General features: G+C 37.4%; 1 protein-coding gene across 1 annotated transcript; it reads right to left on the reverse strand.

Annotated features, from left to right (window-relative positions):
* Nucleotides 1–48: 48 nt before the first annotated feature.
* LOC104537989 (E3 ubiquitin-protein ligase TRIP12-like) lies at nucleotides 49–21,081 on the reverse strand (the record flags this gene model as incomplete). Its single annotated transcript, XM_010181025.1, is given in 8 exon segments — nucleotides 49–214; nucleotides 217–248; nucleotides 1,226–1,321; nucleotides 2,333–2,416; nucleotides 3,366–3,502; nucleotides 4,723–4,828; nucleotides 11,648–12,447; nucleotides 20,984–21,081. Coding segments are annotated over 8 exon segments (1,519 nt in total), but the record flags the coding sequence as incomplete, so codon positions are not given.
* Between the last annotated feature and the right edge of the window lie 2,911 nt (nucleotides 21,082–23,992).

Raw genomic sequence — 23,992 nt, forward strand, 5'->3', positions numbered from 1 at the left:
TATATAAATATTTTATATATAAATAAATAATATCTTATGTAAAGATACTGAGTGAAATATTATTTCCTCCAATAGAAAGATGAGATATAATCTTTACCAAAGCTGGTACAACACTCTTGACTGGAAATCCTCCTAATGTTTCTTCATTTCCCATGACCAACAGCTGGCACATCTCAATCACTGCCTGTAGCTGCTGACTTTCATCAGTGGCTTTGGGAGACCTTGTAAAAGCTGTTGGGCTTTAGAACCTAGATATCCAGAAAAAAGATTAGGAAAGATGATATTAGAAAACAAGGGAACTGTTATTCTACACTTCTGCCACAGTGGAAGGCCAGAGATGGTTTGTTTTCCTCTGTATTTGTAGTTTCACTTCCTTTCCCTGTCATAAAAACAGGGAGGGGATATGAAAGGGAGGCAGAAATCTCACACTTGACTGTCTTTCCAGTGCAGACTGGTCAGCACAGGGAGTCCACCACACTGTTCACCACAGCCATCTTGTCAACCTACAGCAGGTGCCAAACCCACACCACTCCACCTTTATAAAGCAAAGGACTTCTCAGTACAGCCCCTGGATAACAGCACATGAAGTATATCCATGAGACCCCATCCTCCTCTTAGCAGGCAGTGTAACAGGCTGCCTTTGGCTCCCTTGGGAAGCCAAACCAACTTGGACAAGAAGGTATACATCTTATCCAGCTGCCAAATGCAGACATGATGGAATAAGACTAAGGAACAGGGACCATGTTCTCACTGACACACTGTCTGAAGGAAGTTATTTGTCTGAAACCTAACACACTTTTGAAACTAGAAACATACCTTAGAACTGACATGTACTAATAAGTTTTAAAGCTAGTTTAGGCATTTGTTTAAAGCTAGCAAAAAAACTCAAAGGGGATTTGAGAGATCTTTTGTTAAGCGGCCCATCATGCCAAAGAAAAAGGGGAGAAAAGGCAAGAACCCTCCCTTCCCCACCTAAAATGGAACATTAAAAAGCCTCAAAAAAGAAAATATATGTGGCTAAAACAAATTTATCTTCCTTATAGGAAGACAAGCAAATTAATATTGTTGACCAGTGGTCTAGCACTATCATTACATACAAATCTCCAACATGTAAAATGTTACATTAACCTATGAAGCTAATACAAATATTAGCATTTACTAGTGGCTGAATTATACTAGTCCGGAAGTGGAAAGAGTTAAGTCAAATTAGACAAACTTTGCTTACTAGCTCCACTTCCAATTGTCCTGTGGAAGAGCTGCGACATCCGAGGACCAAGAGGGCCAAACAGGTGAGGAGGAAGACCCCTAGCCTCTAATAGAGCTAAAAGCAAACAGAGGATAACAGCCATTGTCAAAGCTTCTATATATTTTTCACGTTTCAATTCCATGATGCTATAATTGACTACTTTGATTTCTAATCACCACCAAAGAGATGACCTTTAGGAAACAAATAATTCATTTTTGTATGCACCAGAGCATTAAGGCTCTTTAAGAATTCAACCACTGAGTTTCCCAAGTTATATATTTCACAGAACAAATCTGGTATACTAAATTATTACAAGAGTAGATCTAGAATAGCAGATACACCAGACTATAATTTCAACTCTGAATTCAAACTACATAAAACAGGTTAAGCTTATCTTCACATTTTCAGGAACTGAATTCCATATTAAATATCCAGATTAACCAAAACTTGTCATTTGCAAGGGATATCATGATTGCAGAACTCCTTGCAGTATAGTGGCAAAATCCTTAAACAGTTGCAGGACATGCAAACTGAGTTTATACCTGTCTGTACTCTTAAATTTTGAGATACTTGAATCCTGTAGCCCAAATACAAAAGCAAACAGTAAGAACATTTAGATTTTGTTTGGTCAAAGCTTACAGCAATATAGGTATCAAATGACAAGCACAAACAAAATGCTAACCAGAAGCAGGCAGAGTAACAGCAGGCCTAACCTGGCCTGTCAACTGAAAACATTCTTGCAAAGACTTATATTAATATATTTGAACGTACACACTTAAATATGACTGAGTTCTCAATTCTCTCCCTTCCACCTCCTCCTGAAAAACCCTCAATAGTGTATTATACATCACATAAATGAGTAAGGACACTATACCACCCCCTCCAGACATAACTTTCAAATTCTTGCATCTTTAGTGAATTAAGGTTTGTAACTCCATACTTCAGAACTAATGTAAGCAAAGCAACACATTCACAGACAGAGTAACAAAATACATTATATATAATACAGACTTTGAGTAGGTATGGCTATTTATAGGCTGCAAACAATTAAAAAAAAAAAGAATTGTAAATTAATAACTTCTATACCTTGTAGTCTTCCCATCTCAGAATCATCTGACTCACTTTCTCCAGAGGTTGTCATACCCACAGCCCCAGCAACAGAACTAGAAGCTAAAGAAATAAAACAGGTTAATGCAAGTTGCAGTGGCTTTAAAGCTACAGAATTTGCATCAATTCCACTACCGAGAAAAAGTGCCCACAATCAGAAGAGCGCTCTACTCTGCATTTAATGCTGCTACCATCATACTTCTGAACAATTGTTATTTTAAATAGATGACTCTACGGGTCTAATACTTTCCAAAAACCTGAAGAGAGAGGCTATATCAACACAAGATAATGGAATAATACAGTTAGATCACCAAGTAACCTTTCAGACAGATTTAGCTGTACCCTTAGTAAATGTATGCTTTTTTAATTAAGCTTTATGCTACACTTAAGTTTCCATTAATTTTGACTTTTTGTTCTGACATAGCTAGCTTTAAGCAGAGAACATTTGAGATTTTTTATAATCCAGCACAATTGCTGGAAAACTCCTTTGAACTCACTACTAATTAGGACCAGACAATAAAATTAAGTACCATTTAATAGGACTGTGCAAGGAAGGATATTTAAATTTGTTACAAATTTCTCCAGTACAGACATGTTTGCAATTTCAACAGAAACTTGTAATTTATGAGTAGTTACAAAAGAGCTTTTACAGTTAAATCATCTCTTCTGTATTCTGAACAGTTTGGGGCCTCTTTGGTTGGCAGCGCCGTAATTTACCTAGTATCAGCTGAGGTTAAATGTTTGGTTTTTTTACTTAAAAAGGTAAATGACTGAAAACTGAAGTCTACTTTATTGGACATAGTTTGGACACTACAAAAAAGTGTAACTGAAACATGTACCAGATATCCAAGAGATCAGATTCAAAAGTAAAGGTCCCTCACAAAAAACCTTTCAGAATTATTTACCAGCTTCTGTAACTTCTCCCCAGAACTTAATCAATTTAATTATTTTTAAATGCAAAGTTTATATCAGCAACTACACTAAGAATGCTTCAGCTGGAATTTCTTCTTACCTGCAGCTCCCTGGGGAGCATCATCTGTACGCGCAGCTGAAGAGTTAACTCCATCCTGGCTGTTGTCAGGATCAGCCATCTTCTCCTGTCGGCGAGCTTCAGTTGCTCCTCTTTTGCCCAGGCCAGAGCCTCGCCGACTAAAATATTCAAAAAACAAAGTTTCAGACCTTATGAACTAAAATAAGAGATTTATTAATGTGAGACTACCATAAAGTTGCACAAACTAACAGATTTGTCTAAGATTCGGTCTTCACAAAATTATCCAACTCTTCTTTACCCTCTTTGCCCTGCAACCATGGCTCCAATTTGTTTATAGCAATGCATTACAGCTAGGTCCTTACATACCCTTCAAGACAAGGCAGTCGACTAAAATCTAATAGTAAAATTAAGCAAGATTAAAGTGACTGTTAGTTACAAATCACATACACAACTGAGAAGTTCAATGACAGACTAAACTTCTTTAAAGGAAGTTCTGAACTATTGAAAGCACTGATGTTCAGCTTGGTTTTCAGTACCAGAAAAAGTTCAAGGGCCTTTTTTAATTTGCTTTTTTAAACACTACTGTGAACACCACTACAAATATACATGCCTAGAAAGTACACAAATTCAAATGCACACTCAAAACCCAACTTCAGAAGCTGTGGGTTTTTGTGTGTGGTTGTTTTTGTTGGGCTTTTTTATGGCATGAAAGAGGGAAAAGTTGTGCTGGGACACCTAAATGTAGTTGAGGTGTAAGAAAAAAATAAAAGCTTGTTTAGGCTTCAAGAGTCTAGCTTCAGAATATATGCAACTACAAAAATTATTTGCATCACAGGACACATTTGCACTTCCCTCCCATTTAATCTACCAGCTGTTTAAAATTATTAATTCAGGACTGGTTTTCCCCTGCATCAGAAGGTATATTAAGTACTCAGATATTTGTAATATTGTTCAGATGCAGCTGCTGACAAACAGACAGGTCAACAATATACACCCTTAGACTCCTATGTGGTACCATGAAGTCTTAATTTTTAAAATAGCCATCTATTTTATTATTCATTATGGACAGTAGCCTAGTACTGTCTCTTTTAATTACCTTTTTAAACAACATCTTCCTAAGGAAAAGATTACTTAAACTTGTAATATTGGCTTTGGGTGTTTCTGTCCACACCCACAGCTGAGGGACTTACTGAAGGTCTGATAGCAACAAAAATTCTGTGCACTATCCATGACACTAGAGCACACAGTAACCCAGCAGGCCTGAAAAGCTACAGCTACTTCTACAATAGCAGAGATAGACAACGCCAGTTTTCCTGCATGAAAATGACATTCCTATCAACCCACTGCAGTAGTAGTGTTTCATTATTTTAATTTTTACCTGGTGCTAGCACAGGAGCCCGTGGTCTTTTGCCTTGTGCTCCGCCGCAAACTGGGGAGCTCAGCAGGTGGTGATTCACTGCGCTTCTTTGTAGATTTTCTTAGACCTATGTAATATGTAAAGATTTGAGAGTAAATTAGTTTTTTTAAATACACAGTTCTGTAAAGAAATGAAACTTCTGTGTAGAGGAAACTTCTGTGTAGAGTAACAGCTTCTACATAAAAACAACAAGCCCACATGAGCTTTTAGTCATCTTACACTGAACTGCTAAACTAGTAAAAGAAAGGTTCAGATATTCACTTTTACTCATTGTATTAAGTAATACTAAACTCCAAGTTGTTACCTAGACACCTTTTCCTAACCTACACACTACAGTTATAGACAGGCTTAGAAGTATTTTTTTATACTAAACAAATATCACATTATAGAACACAAGTTTATTATTTCTACATGTTGATGTTCAAAACACTTAGATGCTTTAGGTTCAGATAAAGATACAATAAGCAATTACATTGGGGAGGTCGGCAGCGGTAGCTGCATCTGTTTTCCCATCTCTGAGTAAATTTGTGCAGCATAAAGTTTCTTATTCACCAGCTGCATTGTAATTTTTTCAGTTTTATTCCCCCCACCCTTACAATACATAATAAGAGAACCCCGTAACATTCTACTTAGGCATACTATTAATAGAACAAATGTAAGTAATTTTGGAAAGATGAAAAAGTTACATCACTGCTCCCCCTTCTGGCAATAAAGCATAAATAAAACTTATTTAAGTGTGTAATGCTTTTGAACACAGTACTATCAAACTGGCTCCTATTTTCTTAATCCTAAAACATTCCAGGAATGCTGAGCAGCGGTACTGAGGGATGACGTGTTAACTATGCAGCTTCTGACCAGATATTTAAACAGTAAAGAGAAAGTGATCTGAAAAGCTACTACTGACCGGGTCAATAGCCTCTACTTTCAAACACTACTATATTTGACCCAGAAGCACAGCCCTGTGTTCCATGCAGATGAAGGTTAACCTTATATTTGTGTATTTACCATACGCCTGGCTTACTAACTCAAGAAATGTGACAAAAAAATATATATTTAAAAAACAGTGGCGTTTTTACTATGTATGCTTTCAAGTCAAAAATTTAAGTTGCTACAGCACACAATGACTTCAACCCTATTTACATATAGTAAAATCCTTGCAAAGTGGGACGGAAAATGAGTGTGTTATAGAGATAGAAGACAGTTTAGAACAGTTGCAGCAGGCTCCCATGCCATAGGTGTCTAAGCTTCTCAAGTTCTAGAAGTGCACATATAAAAAACTCCCCTCACAGCCAGTTATATTTTACAGTAAAAAAAAATACATGCTTTCAATGGAACTAGGTATAGAACTACATCACTGTATTATAAAATATGTTTACCACTTCAAGTCCATATTGCATATATGGATTAATAGGCTATTCTGTATCAATAACAGTATGGTAAAACTAAGTGAGATGTACTATTACTTTACATTTAGTAGAATAAGGTAATCATCCTGTTACAGTAGAGTTGACTGGAAAAATATACAAATACATTTTAATTAATTATGTCACTATGCCACTTACTACTTCAAATCCGTAGGTACTCATTTTCAAGTAGTCAGAACTAAATATTAAATAACTTCATATCAGCTTAGTAATAGGCTATCAAAGAGACACTACACACCCACCATAAGTGAAGTACAATTAATTTGTATCAAAATAAGATCTCTGCTAAGGGCAAAGGTTTTGGCCAACAGTACAGCTTACTGTTGTTTACCAGTATGGTACACTCACTCATGTTTTATCAACCTTAAACCAATCCCAAGATACACAAAGCACACACTTGATGCACACTTTATTGTTCCATCAGTATTCTGCCAGTGTGGTAAGCTGAGCTTGCTTAACACAGGCCAGATAAGCACAGACACCGTGAAGCAGTAGGGCAATGAAGCTGTGAAATAGGTTGTCGTTTTCTGTAAGAAGCATTAAATTAGCTGAGCCATCTATTTAAAAAGAGGGGTTTAGAGAATGTAGTTACAGCTACTACTTGGTAGATGAGCTGTAGAACAGATCACCCAGAAGAGTTGAGCTCATTTCTTCCTGCTGCTCAGGAAGAACATTCTACTTGTCAGGTCTTTCTGCATGGCTCTCTTTTCCCAAGTCTATTTCTCTATCTCTGATATATCTACCAGGGCACACAGAGAGCTTCCATCTCCCTCTAATCATTCCAAAGGCTAAGAGAAACAACAACAGATTCCTCAAAGCCGGCTCCCTTCCTGTTGCTCAATGCCACTCTCTACCCTTAAAATTCATTGTTCAAGAAGGCTTCTTAACAAGTTTTACCACCTGCATATCTTGGGCAAATCCCAAGTCTTCCCAATACCATAAGCTCAGGACTCCTAATTTCTTCAGCACAGGACGGAACCTTTTTCCTTTCACTCACACTGGCATCAAAATCAATTTTCCCTCTGACATGCTGCCAGCATGGCCTCCTGGCTGAGAGTTAAGTCTAAGAGCTGCTGCAGGCAAAAAGCCCCAGGCTTTCACTGGTAAATAGGGTGCAACCAGCATTCAGAGAGATGGGAACAGAGACACTCTGTAATCACCTGATGACAGCACCTATCACACTGACACAGACAACATAACAAGGGATTTCAGGGAAATTGGTTTGATGTTCATCTCTAGAAGTTGCTTATTCAGCACTATTTCTGTAATATAGAACCATCGTCAAGAGATTGGTTTCAAAGAGCTAGTAAAAGTTATGACCAGAGATAGACTTTCAATAAACAAGGTGGGTTTTTTTTTTTAAAAAGTTTAAGAAGTTCACATTTAGCAACTGTGAAAACTTCAGATGTAACCAGTTTTCTTAAAGCAAAGAGATATATTGCTTATGCCCTGACATAATTCTATTTGCATGCCAAACACTTATGTTAATGACTTTGAAGGAAAATAGACCCCAACAGGCTAAACCTGAACAGCGCAGCTTAACAGAAGTAAACCAAAAATCTTAATAACATCTTCACATTTAAGTGTGTTTGCTGGTAAGTATTTTTTTAAAGGCATTTTTTATTACGTGAAAGAAAAGTTATGAATGCAACTGTACTGCATTCACTTAAAATAAGTCTGAGTGTATCACTCAGGCCAAAACAGAGTTAGTCAAACTATGACAGTCCATAACCTGGAAAGTTCTTTACTTGCAGTGCAGAAGGATAATCAGTAGAGGTTTACTTCTTAGGACTAAAAGTTTAAACTTCAGATTGGCTCTTGTGTTCGGCTGTTCTTCTCACACAATAAGGTGGCAGGGGAAGGCAAGATGACATCCTGTCATCCTAATAGTCTGCTATGCCCTTCCCTCAGTACCAACCCAGACATCTCAGCTCGACTCCAGCCCCACAAAGCTCATCACTGCAATTAAATCAAGTTTAGTCATCTTATAAACTAGTCATCTTATTTCCTCAATTCCAAGTTCACAACTCTAAGGCTCTAATGACCCTCATGCAAATAGCACCATCAGCCACAAACCCAAATAAACTAATTCAGAGCTATTTTCTTCTCTCTCAAATCTGCCATATCTCTTGAAGCCAGGAGTTATACACCATTCATGCTCCATGTGGCTTTTCACTGTATCACAATAACCTCTTCAGCCCCCCGAATCTTCAAGTGTTAGGTAGAGGCTTCTCAGTCAGGGACAGCTACCTTAAGTCACCCTTCTCTCAGCAGTGTCTCAGCTATCATTGCCAGCTTTTTCCTACTTAAGGGCCAAAAGCCACTACACAAAGGACAGTAGAGAATTCCCTAATAATGGAGACATAATTCAGCTTGTTTTTATACTGTTACATAATCAGGGAGATGACCCAGTTTGTAACACTTAAAAAGCCCCTACAAAATATAATGCTTGAAAGGGGTGTGAGAATAGTCAAATCAAGAGAGAAACAAAGAGAAACTTGCTCCTTTTTTGGCCCATCAAGAAATATTTAGCTATAGAGGTGAAAGACTTCAGTCTAGCCTGTTTTTATTCTTTCTATTCTTTCAACAATTTTTGTAGCTGTTAGCCAGTGATATCACTGCTCAGTTACAAAGACTGCTTTGTAGCAGAAGACTGAAAGTCACCCTGGCTGCATTTAACACCTATTAATTATCCAGTGAGAACTGGAGAAGAAACCTCAGGGTATTCCCCTCCAGTATGTGAAAAGCTTCTGCAAAGACAGCAAACCATGTCTCTCTCCAGTCTTCTCCTACATAGAATAGGCCAGCTCAGCTCATCTGTTTTTTCTTTCAAAAATCACAAATACTAGTAATTCATTCTTGTACTTCCTGAACTGCAACACCCAGAAGTGAACAGCATAGTATTTATATAGATATGACCGACCGTATGTTACCAAGAATAATGCCCTATTTCCTCCCACCTTTTTCCTAAAAAAACTGCTTCCCATCATTTCTCCTGAAGTTTTTGCATCTCCTTCCAGAGTTATGCTTGCATTTGCTTTTTGTTTCTCTTAGCTCTGTAAGTCCTATTTCAACCTTCTTCAAACATCCATTTAATATTATACACCTATATACCGAGTTTTAAACTTTTACTTTCTACACAGGATTACTATGCCTTCTAAGGACATGTTTCCAGGTAGAGGGGTGTCTACCTCAGTAATTTAATCTAGATCACTGTTTGCCTTGCTGCTTTAGAAGGCTTTATGACTGTTACTGTTTGTGCAAAAAATCACCTACTTCTGCTCCCTTAACCTCTAAGGGTACTAGCTTGCTGCAGAAAATTAAGTTTTAACTTATCTATTCTTCCTGAAAAACCTACCCTTGAGGTTTAGTTTTTAATGGTTTTTTTGACACATCTCAGCATGATCCAAAACACACATTTTAGTATTTTATTAAATACAAGTATTAAAATATTTAAAATTTGTCCCAATGTTTTCAAGTTAATGAAGCTGTATGACAGAAGAGAGTTTTTTAGGCTTGTTTTGGTTTTTGTGGTGTTTTTTTTTTTTTTAAAGGGCTAAGCTAACAATGGTTACTATTGATTCTAAGATCACTTCCATCTGTTGTCAAAGATTTCTAATGCACTATTTGAAAGGCTGAGACTATTTGAAAATATCAGAAAGTTTAAGACTTCTAGGTTGAGATCATACTCTTAGCAATACTCTGTATAGTCACTTACTCCGATCAATGATATTTGATATAACCACAACTGGAGCTTTAATGTAACCTACAGTAAAATAAAGAGGCATCAGACCTTTTAGACTTACTAGTATCACCTGTTAGTACTACTTTCCCAACCTCTCAAATTGTAATACCACTTATAGAAAGTAACTAATCTCTCTTGAGTCTAGGAATGTCTTTCACCATGCTTTGTGCCCCTCAGCAGTGACTTTTTATATATACACAAGTATCTCTACAGTCCATACCAAACTTGGTTCTGTGACCTATACTTGAATGTCTTAGTGCAACTTCGATTTTTTGCAATAGACGACTTTCAGATCATGGAAGAGCTAAAGATGGTCAAGCTGGCTTTCTCAGTACATTCTTTGTGAAGACTGTTTAGGTTCATCTTCCCAATGCTGTTTTTCAAGCTACTCAACACACATCTCCCCTTACACTGTGCTATCCCACCCTTCCCCTTCTCACTCCTTGCTTAAAGTTTTGTAACCTGTCACATAAATTACTCTCTGCCTTCATCTTCTCATTGTTTTCTCAATGCTTTCTCCTCCCTTTGCTTTTCTTCATTGCCTGTAACTCAAGGATAGACTTAGCTAAGGATTTGATCAGTTCTATTCTTGCCAAATTCCTACCCACTTCCCCTTACTTCAGTCTGCACAAATTCAAGAGTTTTTACTCTGGAATTCATTACCCAGTAAGTCTTGAACAATGGAGTAGGTAAAGCCTTGCTATTAAAAAAAGTAACTCCTCTCTCCTTCCTCAGTGCCATTCTTCCTCAATTAGGTTAGATCATTCCAGAATCAATACTCTAGTCATGCAAGTTCAAAACTCACCAAGTTTTGATGAACCACCAAAAAGCCTGTTAGGTCAATTAAATCTACTCTTGTTATACGGAAAGACATCCAGTTGCTCATCTTTTATTTCATGTATTTCCTGCATTAGTATCAGCTATAGATATGCCCCCATATATGTGATTGTGTCTAGGTAAAGGAACAACAGTAAAGCAAGCTTAGGAATCCAACTTCCTAAATCAAGTTTTTAGAGAATACATGCTGTAAGTAAATCATACATTACACAATGACAGGCTAATGCATTTCAAAATTATTTTCTTTAAGGCAACAGAGCTACAAGCATATCTGCACACTGGTAAGCAGGTGCTCTGCTTGGACACAGTCTGTATTTCTCAGTGACAATGTCTAAGAACAGTACTTGCTATTCCAATTCAGAGAAGAAAGAACATATTTTATAAGAACAATTTAAGAGATACAGTGACCAGTGTACCTGGCACACTAGGTTTACAAGATTACTGTTCTTAAAGAAATATCAGAGATTCTCACAGTAAGGAAAAATTAAGAAAGCAGGCTTGAAACAAGAAACCATGTATTATCTACTTGTTTTCCAGCATTTATCATTCCCACTTTGGGACAGAAAGAAAAAAATCTGACAGGAGGAATATAATCAAGAGTTTCATAATGTGTATGTGCCCATCACAATACAATTTTGCATATATTTTTTTTAAATGATTTTCAAAACAGAAAAGCAACTTAAACTTATAGAACACTAACTGTAGTTAAATCATATGCTTTAGCCATAGTTTCAGTTACAGCTTACTTAAAAATTCAGAATACACTAAAAGTTAATTTCTCTAAGATGATCCTAATAAGCCTGAAAACAATAAAGGTATCTGTTTAGAAGACTTGATTTTAAAACATACATGCTTTGTCTTCCACAAAACAACAACTTACTTGCTAGCTTAGCCTGTAGTCCTGAAGGTCCAGGTTTTGATGTCTCTGACTTGGAAGAGCCTGGCAGAGACAGTTTTGTCTTGGGGAGACTGACTTTCGGGCTGAATCGAGCAGCCCAGTCAAACTTTGAAGAGCCACTTGTTTTACTTGGTTCTTTGTCCCTGCTACTTCTTCTTGGACTGGGGCTGGATGCAGAACGGGAACGTCTAGCCTTATTCTGGTCCTTTCCCTGTTTCACTCTGGCACCCTGAGAGACAGTAGAAGAAGCAGAGGCAGCAGCAGAAGAGGAGGAGGATGTGGAAGCTGAAGAAGAAGAATCAGTGATGGTGCTACACCCAGCTTTGGCTGAGGTCACCGATTTTGAAGCCAGCTTGGAGAGTTTTGCTGGTTGCTCTTCAGCTCCAGTTGATTCAACTGCTGAACCACCCTTTATACAAGACAGATTCTCTGTCCTTTTCCTTTTCTGACTTCGGGAGCTACCAGCAGCTCCACCTTTTTCAGTGTGAGCTTTGCTTGTTGATGGCAATTGTGTAGACTTCGGCTGTTCTTGGTCTAAGTGTCTTCTCTTAGATTTAGTATGTGGCTTGTCAGTTTCCAAGGAAGTTTCAGTGTGCTGAAGTGCTCTGGGTTTTTTAGCAGAGCTAGGAGAATTGGTCCTCCTGTTATCTGGACTAGCACTGCGTTTAACTCCTCGAGAATTGTCTTTCTTAGGCACTTGCCCCGTTTTTTGCTTTTCTGAAGTACTGACTCTCTCTGAATCTTCTTCTTGTAGTACTGAAAGGGTAGATGAACTACAGCCTCTGTAGAAGTAAGGAGGAACAGTGTTAGTGTTGAACTCAAAAGAAACATCACAGTTGCAACACAAGATAAACATCAGTATTCTGTAATAAAGGAAACCACAGGTCACACTGTTGATTAAGTTTACATTGAAACAAATAAAAAGCATGCTTGTATGAGAATAGAGATATTGCTAATATTTGCTAGCATGAAAACCAAAATAAATTGCAAAACAAAAATAATAAAAGTCTTTTTTAAAGATGAAAATGTCAGGTAACTTGGATCGACTTTACTGATTTTTTTAATAGATATGTCAAACTGATTAAAAATAAAAAACAAATTCAAGCCATGAAACTATTATTTGAATGTTTAAGAATTTAAGTTCCACAAGAGAGTAAGGAGTATTGCATAACTAGTCAGAACTGGATTCTAGTTCAAGGAAGGCTCTTAATGAAAAGATGAAATTGAGGTAATAAATCACACAAAAAAGCCAAATTTCTCTTCTACATGATAGAAAACTGTTCCAGTGTGCATATAGCAGAGGTGTATGAAGAACAAAGATTACTACCCTGAACACAAAACATTTCAGATTAGTACACGTTTCAATTAATTTTGGACATTGTTCAGAATGCCTTGGGCAATCTTTCCTCAATATGAAGTGGGAAAAAAAGAGGAGAAAGACTTCACAAGTATTCCAGGACTAGTTATGCAGAAATTGTTTCCTCCCCATCACTGATGGAATGCTCTTCATTGGTGAATTAGAAAAACAAAACACAGAATGTGAAACACTGAAAAACATCCACTGAATGCAATATCTAGATTAGTTAAAATCTATTAAGTCATACATAAGAACTCTGTATAACTAGATATATTATGCACAGTTGTGAAGCGCAGATAACACTGGTTAACATATGAATATGAAGCGCAATTACCTTTTAGAAAAGTGTCCCTTGGACTGCTCGGTAGTAGTATTAGACTGCACTTTGGGTGTCTTTGAAATAGATTTCCTACTCTCAGGAGGGCTATGTGCCTTATGTTTTGCCTGCCCTAAATGTGACCTGTCAGCAGAAAGTCAAAACAGAAAGCTATCAGGATTCCAAGATACAGATACAAGTCTATAGGTGGAAATTTTTTTTGGGGGGGGACCATTTACAAGTAGTTTACAGCTTCAAGCCTTTCCATATCTACTCCTAACACTAAAGCAATAATTCAAAAGAAACACCTGGTACAGTTACAGATCACTATCAGTGTAACTGTTTTGTAAAGCACACAATTATTTAGTCATTTTAAATGAATAAAACATCCTCTCATAACTGAGCTGTGCAGAGAAATTCAAATTTTTCTGGTATGTAAGATTACTGAATTACTCACTTAAAACATTAAGCTACCACAGTAAGGCACAAGACTAGAGCACCTGTCAAAGACCTCCTCTCAGAAACAGAAATAAACTCATCAACCTCAAGATTCCATGCATTTAGACTTTATAGTGTTATGAGCATTTAAGTGTGTCTCCTTGCTCTTCCATTTAAGAAAATCAAATGCTTGGAATGGGAATGCAATCAGTTCTACTTCAGAGGAAAGCTCAATCCTGCCAGTTATCTTCTGGCTGCAGATCCTCCAATTCAAGGATTGAGAGCTGTTTGGTAACAGCTGAAATAAGAGGAATGAGGAAATGCAGGCAGTCAGATGAGATAGGAAACCTCTGATGTCAGGGAAAGGCACGAGTTTCACATAGATAAGCTAAAAGAGGTCTTCCAAACAGCTTTCAGTTGCATGTGAAAAAAGGTTTATTGTATGAACTCTGACTGAAGGACAAAGATCATACTATACCATAGATAAAATTTAAGACTTAAGTTACATCTTCACATATTCCACATCTGCTTTCAAAACCAATCAGAATTACCATCCGCAAGACTCAGAAAAGATGGCTCATCAGCATTTAAAACACCAGTATAAATAATTGCTAAGGCTAGAGACATCTCACTTGTACTTCCCTGGATAAAACACACTTTTGACTCAGCTGTAACCAGGAAAACTCTACTGCTCATATCCTGCCTATAGAGAAACCCCAAGCACCATCACCCTTTATGAAACCTCAAACAAGTCTAGTATTAACACTGGAAGCAATGTTTCAAGTTAAGCAATGGTTCAAAGTTAAAGAACTGCTGATCACATACTTATATGCTATTAACCTGGGCTATCTAGTCCTTTGAGTTGAGCTACACAAACATACTTGAATCATACAGGGGAAGGTGAGAAATGCAGACTTCAGATCTAAATGTCCTGCTCCAACCCATGACCCCAGACCCAATCCCTGACCCAAAACATCAAAAGGTTTAGGCCAAAAGAGTAAGTGGAAGAGGTACAAGGAATTCACAAGCTTTCAAGTAGCTTCTTCAAACCAAATGCCAGAAATCCAGTAGCAACAGCAGAGCTAAGCCTGCTATTGACTAGAAAGTTTCCCCATCCTCTTAAGAATTTCAACAGAAACTTAAATATAAGCTTTAATAGGAAAAAATACCAAGACTAATGACCTAGATGATAACCACATGACAATTTGCTTAGAGCCAAATTTTTCCATATTATTCTCGTCAGTTACTCAAACAGATGAAAGCACACCTTCCTAAAAGCGTAAGAGTCTGAAAAGATTAAATGAACAGCATATTCTCCATACTCTACTAATTTGCTTTTATTTCTAATACAAGAAGAAAATATTTTTTACTATCAAAAGCAAGTGAAATAAAATTGCTCACAATAGCAAACTCCATCAAGGTAAACTTGTGAATGTTTCACATAAACCTGAGTATTTTCCTTTTCCCAACAAAAGATTAAGGTGCAAAATTTAATTTTCCCCTTGAAATGTTTTTATTATGGGAGTAACAGAAGTTATTACATAATTTACATTTGGCAAGAATCTCATTTTTTTATGTAAGCTAACTAAGCAAGATGCGGTTATTCTAAAGTATATTTTTAAAGGTTATTTTCCCTTAAATATTTTTGTTTTGCTTTAATTAGAACTGGATTCAACTTAGTGCTTTTAAGTATTCACAGAACACAAATTATTGAAGATCTTTTCAACTAAAATATAGCTAAACCAATACATCAAAACATCAGGTACTTAAATTATGCATGGAAGAATTTCCACTTGTACCAGGCTTCCCCTCCTTCTTCCACCTTTAAATCCTTCAGGTCCTTACAAGTCTTATAAACAGTTTCATACCAACATCCAATTTATGTGAACCAATAAAGCTAGAACTATATCCTGGAGATCATGAATACTGTATTGTGCAGACTATTTGCATTTGCTTTGTTTTCTTTGTCGATCAAATTATCAGTAGAAATAACTGTGTCATAAACACAGCAGAAAGGTTACACTAGAAACATTATAATTAGGAAGTCAAGACTAATGAGGATTTTTAAAAAAAAATATTTTTAAAGACCTACTGTGCTCTTGCTTCTCATTGAATTTCATCATTCACAAAGACAAGGGACATAAGACAACAGCAACTGTGCACGCAGCAGCACGCCAGTTAAAAAGGAGCATGACATTAACTCCTCTATATATGAGGATTTGAGGATAAATATATACGATTTATATGAGGGAAAGTAGACTGACAATTTGGAGAGACTACAGGATTAAGTTGAAAACTTTAACCACACACCAAATAACAAGTAACATTGTCCCAATTTATTAAGGTTGTGACAGTTTGCTTAAGGTCTCATTAAAAGCTAACTTACATACACATGTAGTCAGAATAATCTGATGTGCTAGAAACAAAAAGGGTAACACTTGGAGAACTAAGTGCTACAAAAGGTGCATAGGAAGCTAGAATTGTTAAAGGTTGTAAGATACCTGCACTTCTGCTATTAAGTCAAGGCTTTTAACTCATAACTTACCCTGTTACAAGCTCTATTCTTTTTCATTAGTGTATCATTCATTCAAAATCTTCATTTAAATATTCCAGCAACAAGTATTTTGAGAGGCTAAGTTCCTCATTAATGATGAGGAATGATACAGTAAGTATTTATGAGCTTGTGTTTGTCCATTTCCATTCACAGGGGCAGGTCCAGGAAGACTGAGTGCTTAGAGAATCTTCAAGTGTTTGGTTTTGTTTGGTGCTCATCCCCAAACTTTAAGGCAGTTTTATAACCCACTCCAAGGCTTCACTCAGCTGTGCAAAGCTGTCTGCCAATACACATTTTAATTCAGAGGTCGACAGTTGAGAATAACACACATACAGAAGTGGACAAGTGACCCCCCACTTAGTTTGCAGTGCTTATACAGACTCTCATGGAAACCACCAGCCCCTAGCCTTCTTTAGCAAAACCATAATAAAGAACCAACTAAAACCTGTCCTCAAAGAGTCACTCTGAGCATATTAAAAAAACAGCTTTTGAAGTTAGTTATAAACAGTGTTTCATCTAAGTCATGGTCCTCAACAGCTGAGAGTGAGGTATTAAGTGTTTCCAAATACAAAGTCTACAAAACTAAACACCCTTTTACTTCTTTCAAAAGCAAGATTAAAAAAGCAATAGTACCAATGAAATAAGCTGTGTAAAATCCTACATTCTCTCCTCAGAAATACTCCGTCTTCCCCACCAATTTAAAATTTAGTTTTTACACAAGTCTTGGGTAAGATGGCACCATATTATCAAGACTAGTCCAAAACCAAATCCTGTACAGAATAAATGTAGTATAACTGACAAAAGCATTCTTCTTGTTTTAGAACTTGAAAAAGGTCAGCCCAAAGTGTTTTCCAGATTCTGCTTATACCAAGGTCCTCTATGCAGCTACCAAGGATCTCTTTATTTCTCATTTCGCCTTCAAACCCAAATGCACAAGAACATGTATATATCTTATGCTGAAAACTTAAAATTTGGTATAAAGTATCATCCTTTCATACACAACTGCAACAGCATAGCCGTGACTCACATCAAACTGATATGCTACTTAAATACTGCTGTTCCTGAAGATTTCAGAAGCGTGACAATATGCAGATTAAAATATAAGCACCACTGTCATTTCATGCCACTAAAAAAAAAAGTTTTCCAACACTGGTAAACAGTTCTAGTACACAAGGCCACTTCCATTACTTCACACCAATATAATGAAATATTGCTCACAGCTGAAAGGAACAGTCAACTACACCACTTTCAAAAAGACGGATTATTGCATGCCTCACAATATCACTTTCAAATTGCTCCTATCCAAAGAAAATACTATGGCATCACTGGGAACTTAAGGCACAGTTCTTCAAGACACATGGTGACAATGCAGATACAGAGTTCAGAAAGCGACAGTGAGTACCTTCCATCCCCCCCCTCCTGCTCCCATGAAAAGAATGCTCTCAATGCATCTGCTTCCCACTCCTCCTTGGTTTACTGCTGCAAAAGGAAGCCTTAGCATCATTACTGCTTCCTTACAAACCTGCAAAGAGTCATCCTTCAATGTGCTGGAAGTAGTAGTTCAGACAAGGGTTCATGCTGTACAATTAGGAAGGTGCCACCACAACAGTAGCTCTAAATTAGGAGGATAACACTGAACACTTTTTAATCTGGTAGTAAAGCCAGTAAGAATTGTAATATCCACAAGAGCAGAACGTCATCCAAAGCACAAAGTTATTTCAAGATCACTACTGACAACAGAAAGCAAAGAATCATGTTAGTTCAACCTCACCAAGACCAGATTGGTTATATGCACACATGAGAGGGAAATAGTTCACCAGTTTCTATATGTTTTCAGACACACATCCCTTGCTACTTCTAGAGAAAAGCAGGCATCATAGATGCCAAGTTTACTTCCAATTTGTGCTGTAACAATCTTTCTACACTGTCCATGAGCCTAGCATCGTTTGTTTCTTAAATGAATGCAACTATAAAAATCAAACACTCAAAGCTCATATCAAGTTACTGCCCTGACTGTGAAATTGCTAGTAGAACTCCAGCAAAAAATTCCTTCCCCCACTCATTCTGACTGCAAGTATTGATGTTATTAGGGTGACATCAAATAACCTCAGCCTAGAGAAAAACAGGTTTGCATTCTTGCTTTCTGGTTAAGCCAAATCTGCAAGTATTGGATGTCACAGGAAGAAGATTCTGCATTTATGTTTTACATACCAGGCCAGAAGGGAGCTTGGAATTTCCAGAGTCTTCATGTGAGCAAACAGTAGCCACTCAAGCAAGTTAACAAAAGACTTTTAAGCTGCAGAAGGGTCAAAGACTATAGAAAGACACATATTAGCATTTCAGCTTGGAAGAGGTATCACTTCTCCAGCCTCTCTCCTTTTTAACACCTTCCTCAACTGAAGCCTATTGTAGTGTTCACTCCTGTCAGAGCACAGGAGACAAGCAAAGTTCAGGCCACTACAAGGCCATTTGGCTGTACTACCAAAGCCTATACCACCACTCACATTAGATTAGCGTACCTCACATCAACATTTGAAATTACAGTACAAATGACACACTGCATAAACTCTCCAAGTTTTTGTCACTTCACTTGTATTTTGAAAATGCATACACCTTAGCCATAAGAAAACTTTAAGAAAAAAACTGTTGCATTTTCAGCATTTAGAAAGCTATTTATACAAGCAACACTAATTAATTACAGAAGGATGAGTCCCGAGGTTTGTGTCTAAAGACAGGCAACCAGAGAAAAAGCAACTTATCTGAAAGCCTCTCTCTTTCCATTTCAACTACAAATTTTTCAAGGACCTGATAAATCCATCTTACATTGTTCCTTGTACAATAGCCATTTCTGCCCAGCAGCTTACTACAGAAGAAATACAAAGGGCAGTAAGAGAAACTGAATTCATTATAAAGTTTATATTAACCAGTGTGCTTTATCCAGGCCTTTTTAAATGCTTTGCCAGCCAAAAATGCTTGTTCCGAGATGGCAAGACAAGGGAGGTGCTGTTCTAAAAAGCCCGCATTTTCAAAGAGGATTGTGATCTTCACTTAAGTAAAGAGCTTTGGTTCCGATAAAGTTCTAACATAGTTCAAGAGTGTAACACACTCTTACTCATGAAAGTCTGACTGACACAGATTTGGTGAAAGGTGGAAGAGGTCCAGTCATTTAAGACAAGTTGCACCTTGAATCAATAAGTGATAGCACAAGTAACAGCACACAATGCACCAAAACATCAGATTAGTAACTTAGAAGAAAACAGTGCTGCTCCTAAAATTTTTCAGTTTGTCTGGCTCACTGCAGAGCTTTTCCCTGGCATTCTGCTACAGAATCTGAATTAAGAGTAGATATCTAAAGAAGCATCCCCCCCACTCTATGCCCAATAACTTGCCTCTAGCTCTTCAGAGAGTGAGTGTTATTTACCCCCAGTCAAGTTCAATGTAAAAAGGAAAGATACAATAGGGCAATATCTAACTTAAACATTCATTCAGATGTAGCGATAACGCAGAATGGAATGAAGGGTTCACTATGCTTTAGTTAGAGGGGGGGTGTTCTCCAAAAACAAGTCTAGCCTGCAAAATAATCAGCTACATAAGACACTAACTTCCCCCTCCTTATGCTACAAATGCCCAGGACAGAAGTCTTGTGTTCATCATCTGCTTTTTCATTTGTACAGTAGATACTAGTTTAGAAAAAGCAAAGCTACATTTTGTAGATTGAATTATTCTCCCCAAGGTTCCTTAGAAGAACAGGTATCTTCCTTCATGTATTCAACAGTTACATTCTCAGTTATATTTGTAAGAAATACAACTCATCTTTGTTACACATTAGTCTGATTCCTACATAGTAAAAAGCATTTTATAATTTGTGCCACTGACCTCCAATACCAAAAAACCCAAGCCCAAGATACACATACTCAAACAACTGCACCAGTAACACCTCTGAGGGAGTAGAATACAAACAGATATGCCTACCACGATACTATGTTTCTTCATTAGACTAATATTTTAACAAAATTAAAGGCAGACTTATCCACATAGGTTTCACTCACACACATGAAGACTCTTCATTCCTTAAAGGACATGGCAATAATTATACAGTCAGCATCCACAGAAAAGTTTCAAGGATCACTTTTGTTCTGCATGGCAGAAGCAGTCAGTTACAGAACAAATACAACTTGGTTCACCTGCTTACTAGTGAAAGTATATTAAAGGATGGCAAACCTTTTGTTCTTGAGTTATTCAAAAGTTGCACAGGATTAACATGCAGAGCAAGGGAAAAGAGAGGTGCCAGTTTGTCAGTCTTTTCATACACAGGAGATTTTCCCAGATTTCATTGTTGTTCCCCCCATATTTTTGTTACCGGGGAAGGAAAACAGGGAAGAAATTTGTTAACTACCTGTGATTTGTGGAATGTTGCCAAGCTACACTTTTTCCCCGTAGATCCACTACTGCTATTCTAGCTAAACATGTACAGTAGTGAGTTATCCATGTTTGCATCCCATGCAGTAACAATACAGATAGCAATTCAGGAGCAAAAAGATTTTATGCAAGCTTCAATGCTTGCATTGCAGGGCAGAAAAATTAAATTTTCTAATCAATTCACATAAATTTTGCTTTTACACACTAAAACACACTCATAGATAATAGTCATACCTTCCTCCTACTGCGTCGTCTTGTGGCTGGGCCCCGGCAGTGTTCCTCTGTGAACGTCGCAGTGACCCCCCTGGATTGTTATTAGGCCGGTTGGACATTGGCACCTCTCTCCTGAAGGGACATACCCTTTCTAAACACTACCATTCACTGAAAGACAAGAGAGACAGTCATAAGACACATGGCATGAAGACTGACTGCCATGCCTCATGAGGCAAATGTAAAATCTTATTTAAGCAAAAACTTTAGATAAAAACCTTTAAACAAATTTTAATTTAAAGACACACAGACCAAGATTCTTCTCAAGAGCATTTAGATTCTTAATACAGAGTAATCAGTTTTCAGTATATAGCATACAGATGATCTATTGGACTAGATGATCTTTAAAGATCCCTTCCAACCCACACTATGCTGCCATTCTATGATGACATGCTTCTTTCCTGGCAGTCTTCCTTATTTTATGGAGACAAAACAAATGCAATCTAGCATAACTTGTACTTGTCAACATTAAGGAAAAACACACTATTAAAAGTCAATGTTTGACAGCGAGCAATAATATTTCAGTATTTTTAACTCTGATTGTAATGCCAGATGAAACTGGCATTGTCATGAGTGAGCAGCAGTATCCGCACGATTACAGCAGTAACTTAACTACTGTGCTTTTAAAACAGCTTCTTTCTCTAGTTAGATTTATGCAACTTCTATTTGCATCAAGAAAAATACATAGTAATTCAGGAAAAGAGATCTAGCTATATAAGCAAGAATTTCTTGCTCATAAGAGCTTAATTAGTGGTAAAAGGTATTTCAGAGAAGAATTAATGAGTTTGCACAATCATTCAAAAAATAATCAATACTATGGCCTTGTATAACTACTTTTGGAATTGCTTTGACTGTTAGATGTCTACAGGCATTATTTTGGTAGTTATTTATGGAAGACTACCATAACACCCAGCTGCAGTCCTCAGAAACAGGTATTTCAAGATCAAGTCTCACTCAGCTCCTTAGAGAAGGTAACTTTTGTATCTTGTACTAAATTGGTATTTCCATACAGAGAGCACAGCAACAGGACCACAACCAACAAATTGTTTTACTGTTTCTAATTACAGGGAATCGGGTAAAAAAAGATATTTGCAGGTAAAAAAAGCCACAAGAAGGAAAATAACCCAACTTTAAGAACACAGTAGACTATATTCTGACTCACCATTTATTTTACCTATAGCACATATAAGGAAGAAGTCTTCCAGGAAATAATTTAAAACATTTGAGCTGCAGATAAATAAGGCTCAGTTCAGATTCTAGTACCTGCAATAAAATAACTCGAGACCTAGCATTGTCAGTAAAGCCAGATAATACCTGGCTGTCATTTTCTATTCCTCTGAAAAAGCCTACAGAAGTGAACAATGAGTAGAAAAAAAGAACCCTAAATTATTCCTCTTTACTGTAGGCCATAAGAAACTAGGCATATAAATCAGTATTACGCAAACCATTACTTCAAATACCTAGTACAATGCCAAAAGGAACACGTATACAGTTGAGACACCTGCACAGCACAAGAAATTAATGATCAGGATTCTGCTAGCTCAGATTCAGTCTTGTTACACTGTAATGATAAAATCCAGTACTAAAAGCTCCCAGTTCACATGCCATAAATGTTTTAAATAAGCTCCAAGAATCAAATAAAAATACAAGCTAGGATGGGGAGCAATTCTCCTGCCTCATTCCCACATCACAAGAGTCAAAAGCATCTTCTGAAATTTGTGTTCTTTCCACTAAGACCACCAAGACAACAGGAGACAGCAAAAAGAGAAAGTAGGATTAATTAGTAAATCATTGTCTTTACCTTGGGTTGTCTTTTTTTTTTTACCTTATTCTTAGGAACCTGAAAAAAATGTAAGTAGAGCACAAAATACACAATCAGTTGTTCAATGAACCTGGTAGCTAGATATCTTGATGACTAAGGAGTTGAAAAAACTATAGACCCTACTCTTCACAAGCTGAACTTTGCCTCTTCAGTATTTCTCTTATCCTAACTCCTTAATCATAGCAAATATTCTCATTAACAGAAATGCTTGAAGCTTTTAAGCAATACATGAAACCTTCAGTCTACAACTTCTTATACTTTAGTGCACAAAAAGATTTACGAAGCAGAAGAAGCCTGCTATAGCTGGAAGTTAAACGAGCTTGGTGGTACAGTCAGATTAGTGAGGTTGAGGAGAGCGGAAGCAGGGTACACTGCAGATGCAGAATAACAAGCCCAGCATTAACAAGGGTGAAAGTTAACCAAGCCTCCAGTACTACCTAGGGTGAGTAGCCAATGTTCTGCATTTTCTCTTTATTCCTTTGGATTCAAATACCAAATGAAAATAGATGTCTTCATAGACATCAGCAAGGAGGCACATTTTGTGCCTTTTCTGAAGGTCAACTGAGGTTGAAATTCGATACTATTGTCAAACTATCAGTCATACTATGAAAGAAGGACAGGAGCAGGTCCAGAGGAGGGCCACAAAGATGATCTGAGAGCTGGAGCATCTCTCCTATGAAGACAGGCTAAGAAAGTTGAGGTTGTTCAGCTCAGAAAAAAGAGAATGCTCCAGGGAGACCTTGTTGCAGCTTTCCAGATCCTGAAGAAGTCCTACAAGGAAGTTGGAGAGGGACTATTTACAAGAGCATGTAGTGATAGGACAAGGGGGAATGGTTTCAAATTGAAAGAGGGTAATTTAGATCAGATATTAGCAAGAAATTCTTTATTGTAAGGGTGGCAAGGTGCTGTAACAGGTTGCCCAGGGAAGCTGTGGATGCCCCCTCCCTGGAAGGGTCCAAGGCCAGGTTAGACAGGGTTTTGAGCAAAGTGATCTAGTGGAAGGTGCCCCTGTCCATGGCAGAGGGGTTAGAACTGGATGATCTTTAGGGTCCCTTCCAACCCAAACCATTCTGTGATTCTGTATGGCTGCCATAGATCTACTGTATCACGTCCTACTGACTCTCAGAAAAGCATGCATTCCAGCAGGTTTA

This window comes from Mesitornis unicolor, unplaced genomic scaffold (genome assembly GCF_000695765.1).
Source record: "Mesitornis unicolor isolate BGI_N332 unplaced genomic scaffold, ASM69576v1 scaffold26233, whole genome shotgun sequence".
Lineage (NCBI taxonomy): Eukaryota > Metazoa > Chordata > Aves > Mesitornithiformes > Mesitornithidae > Mesitornis > Mesitornis unicolor.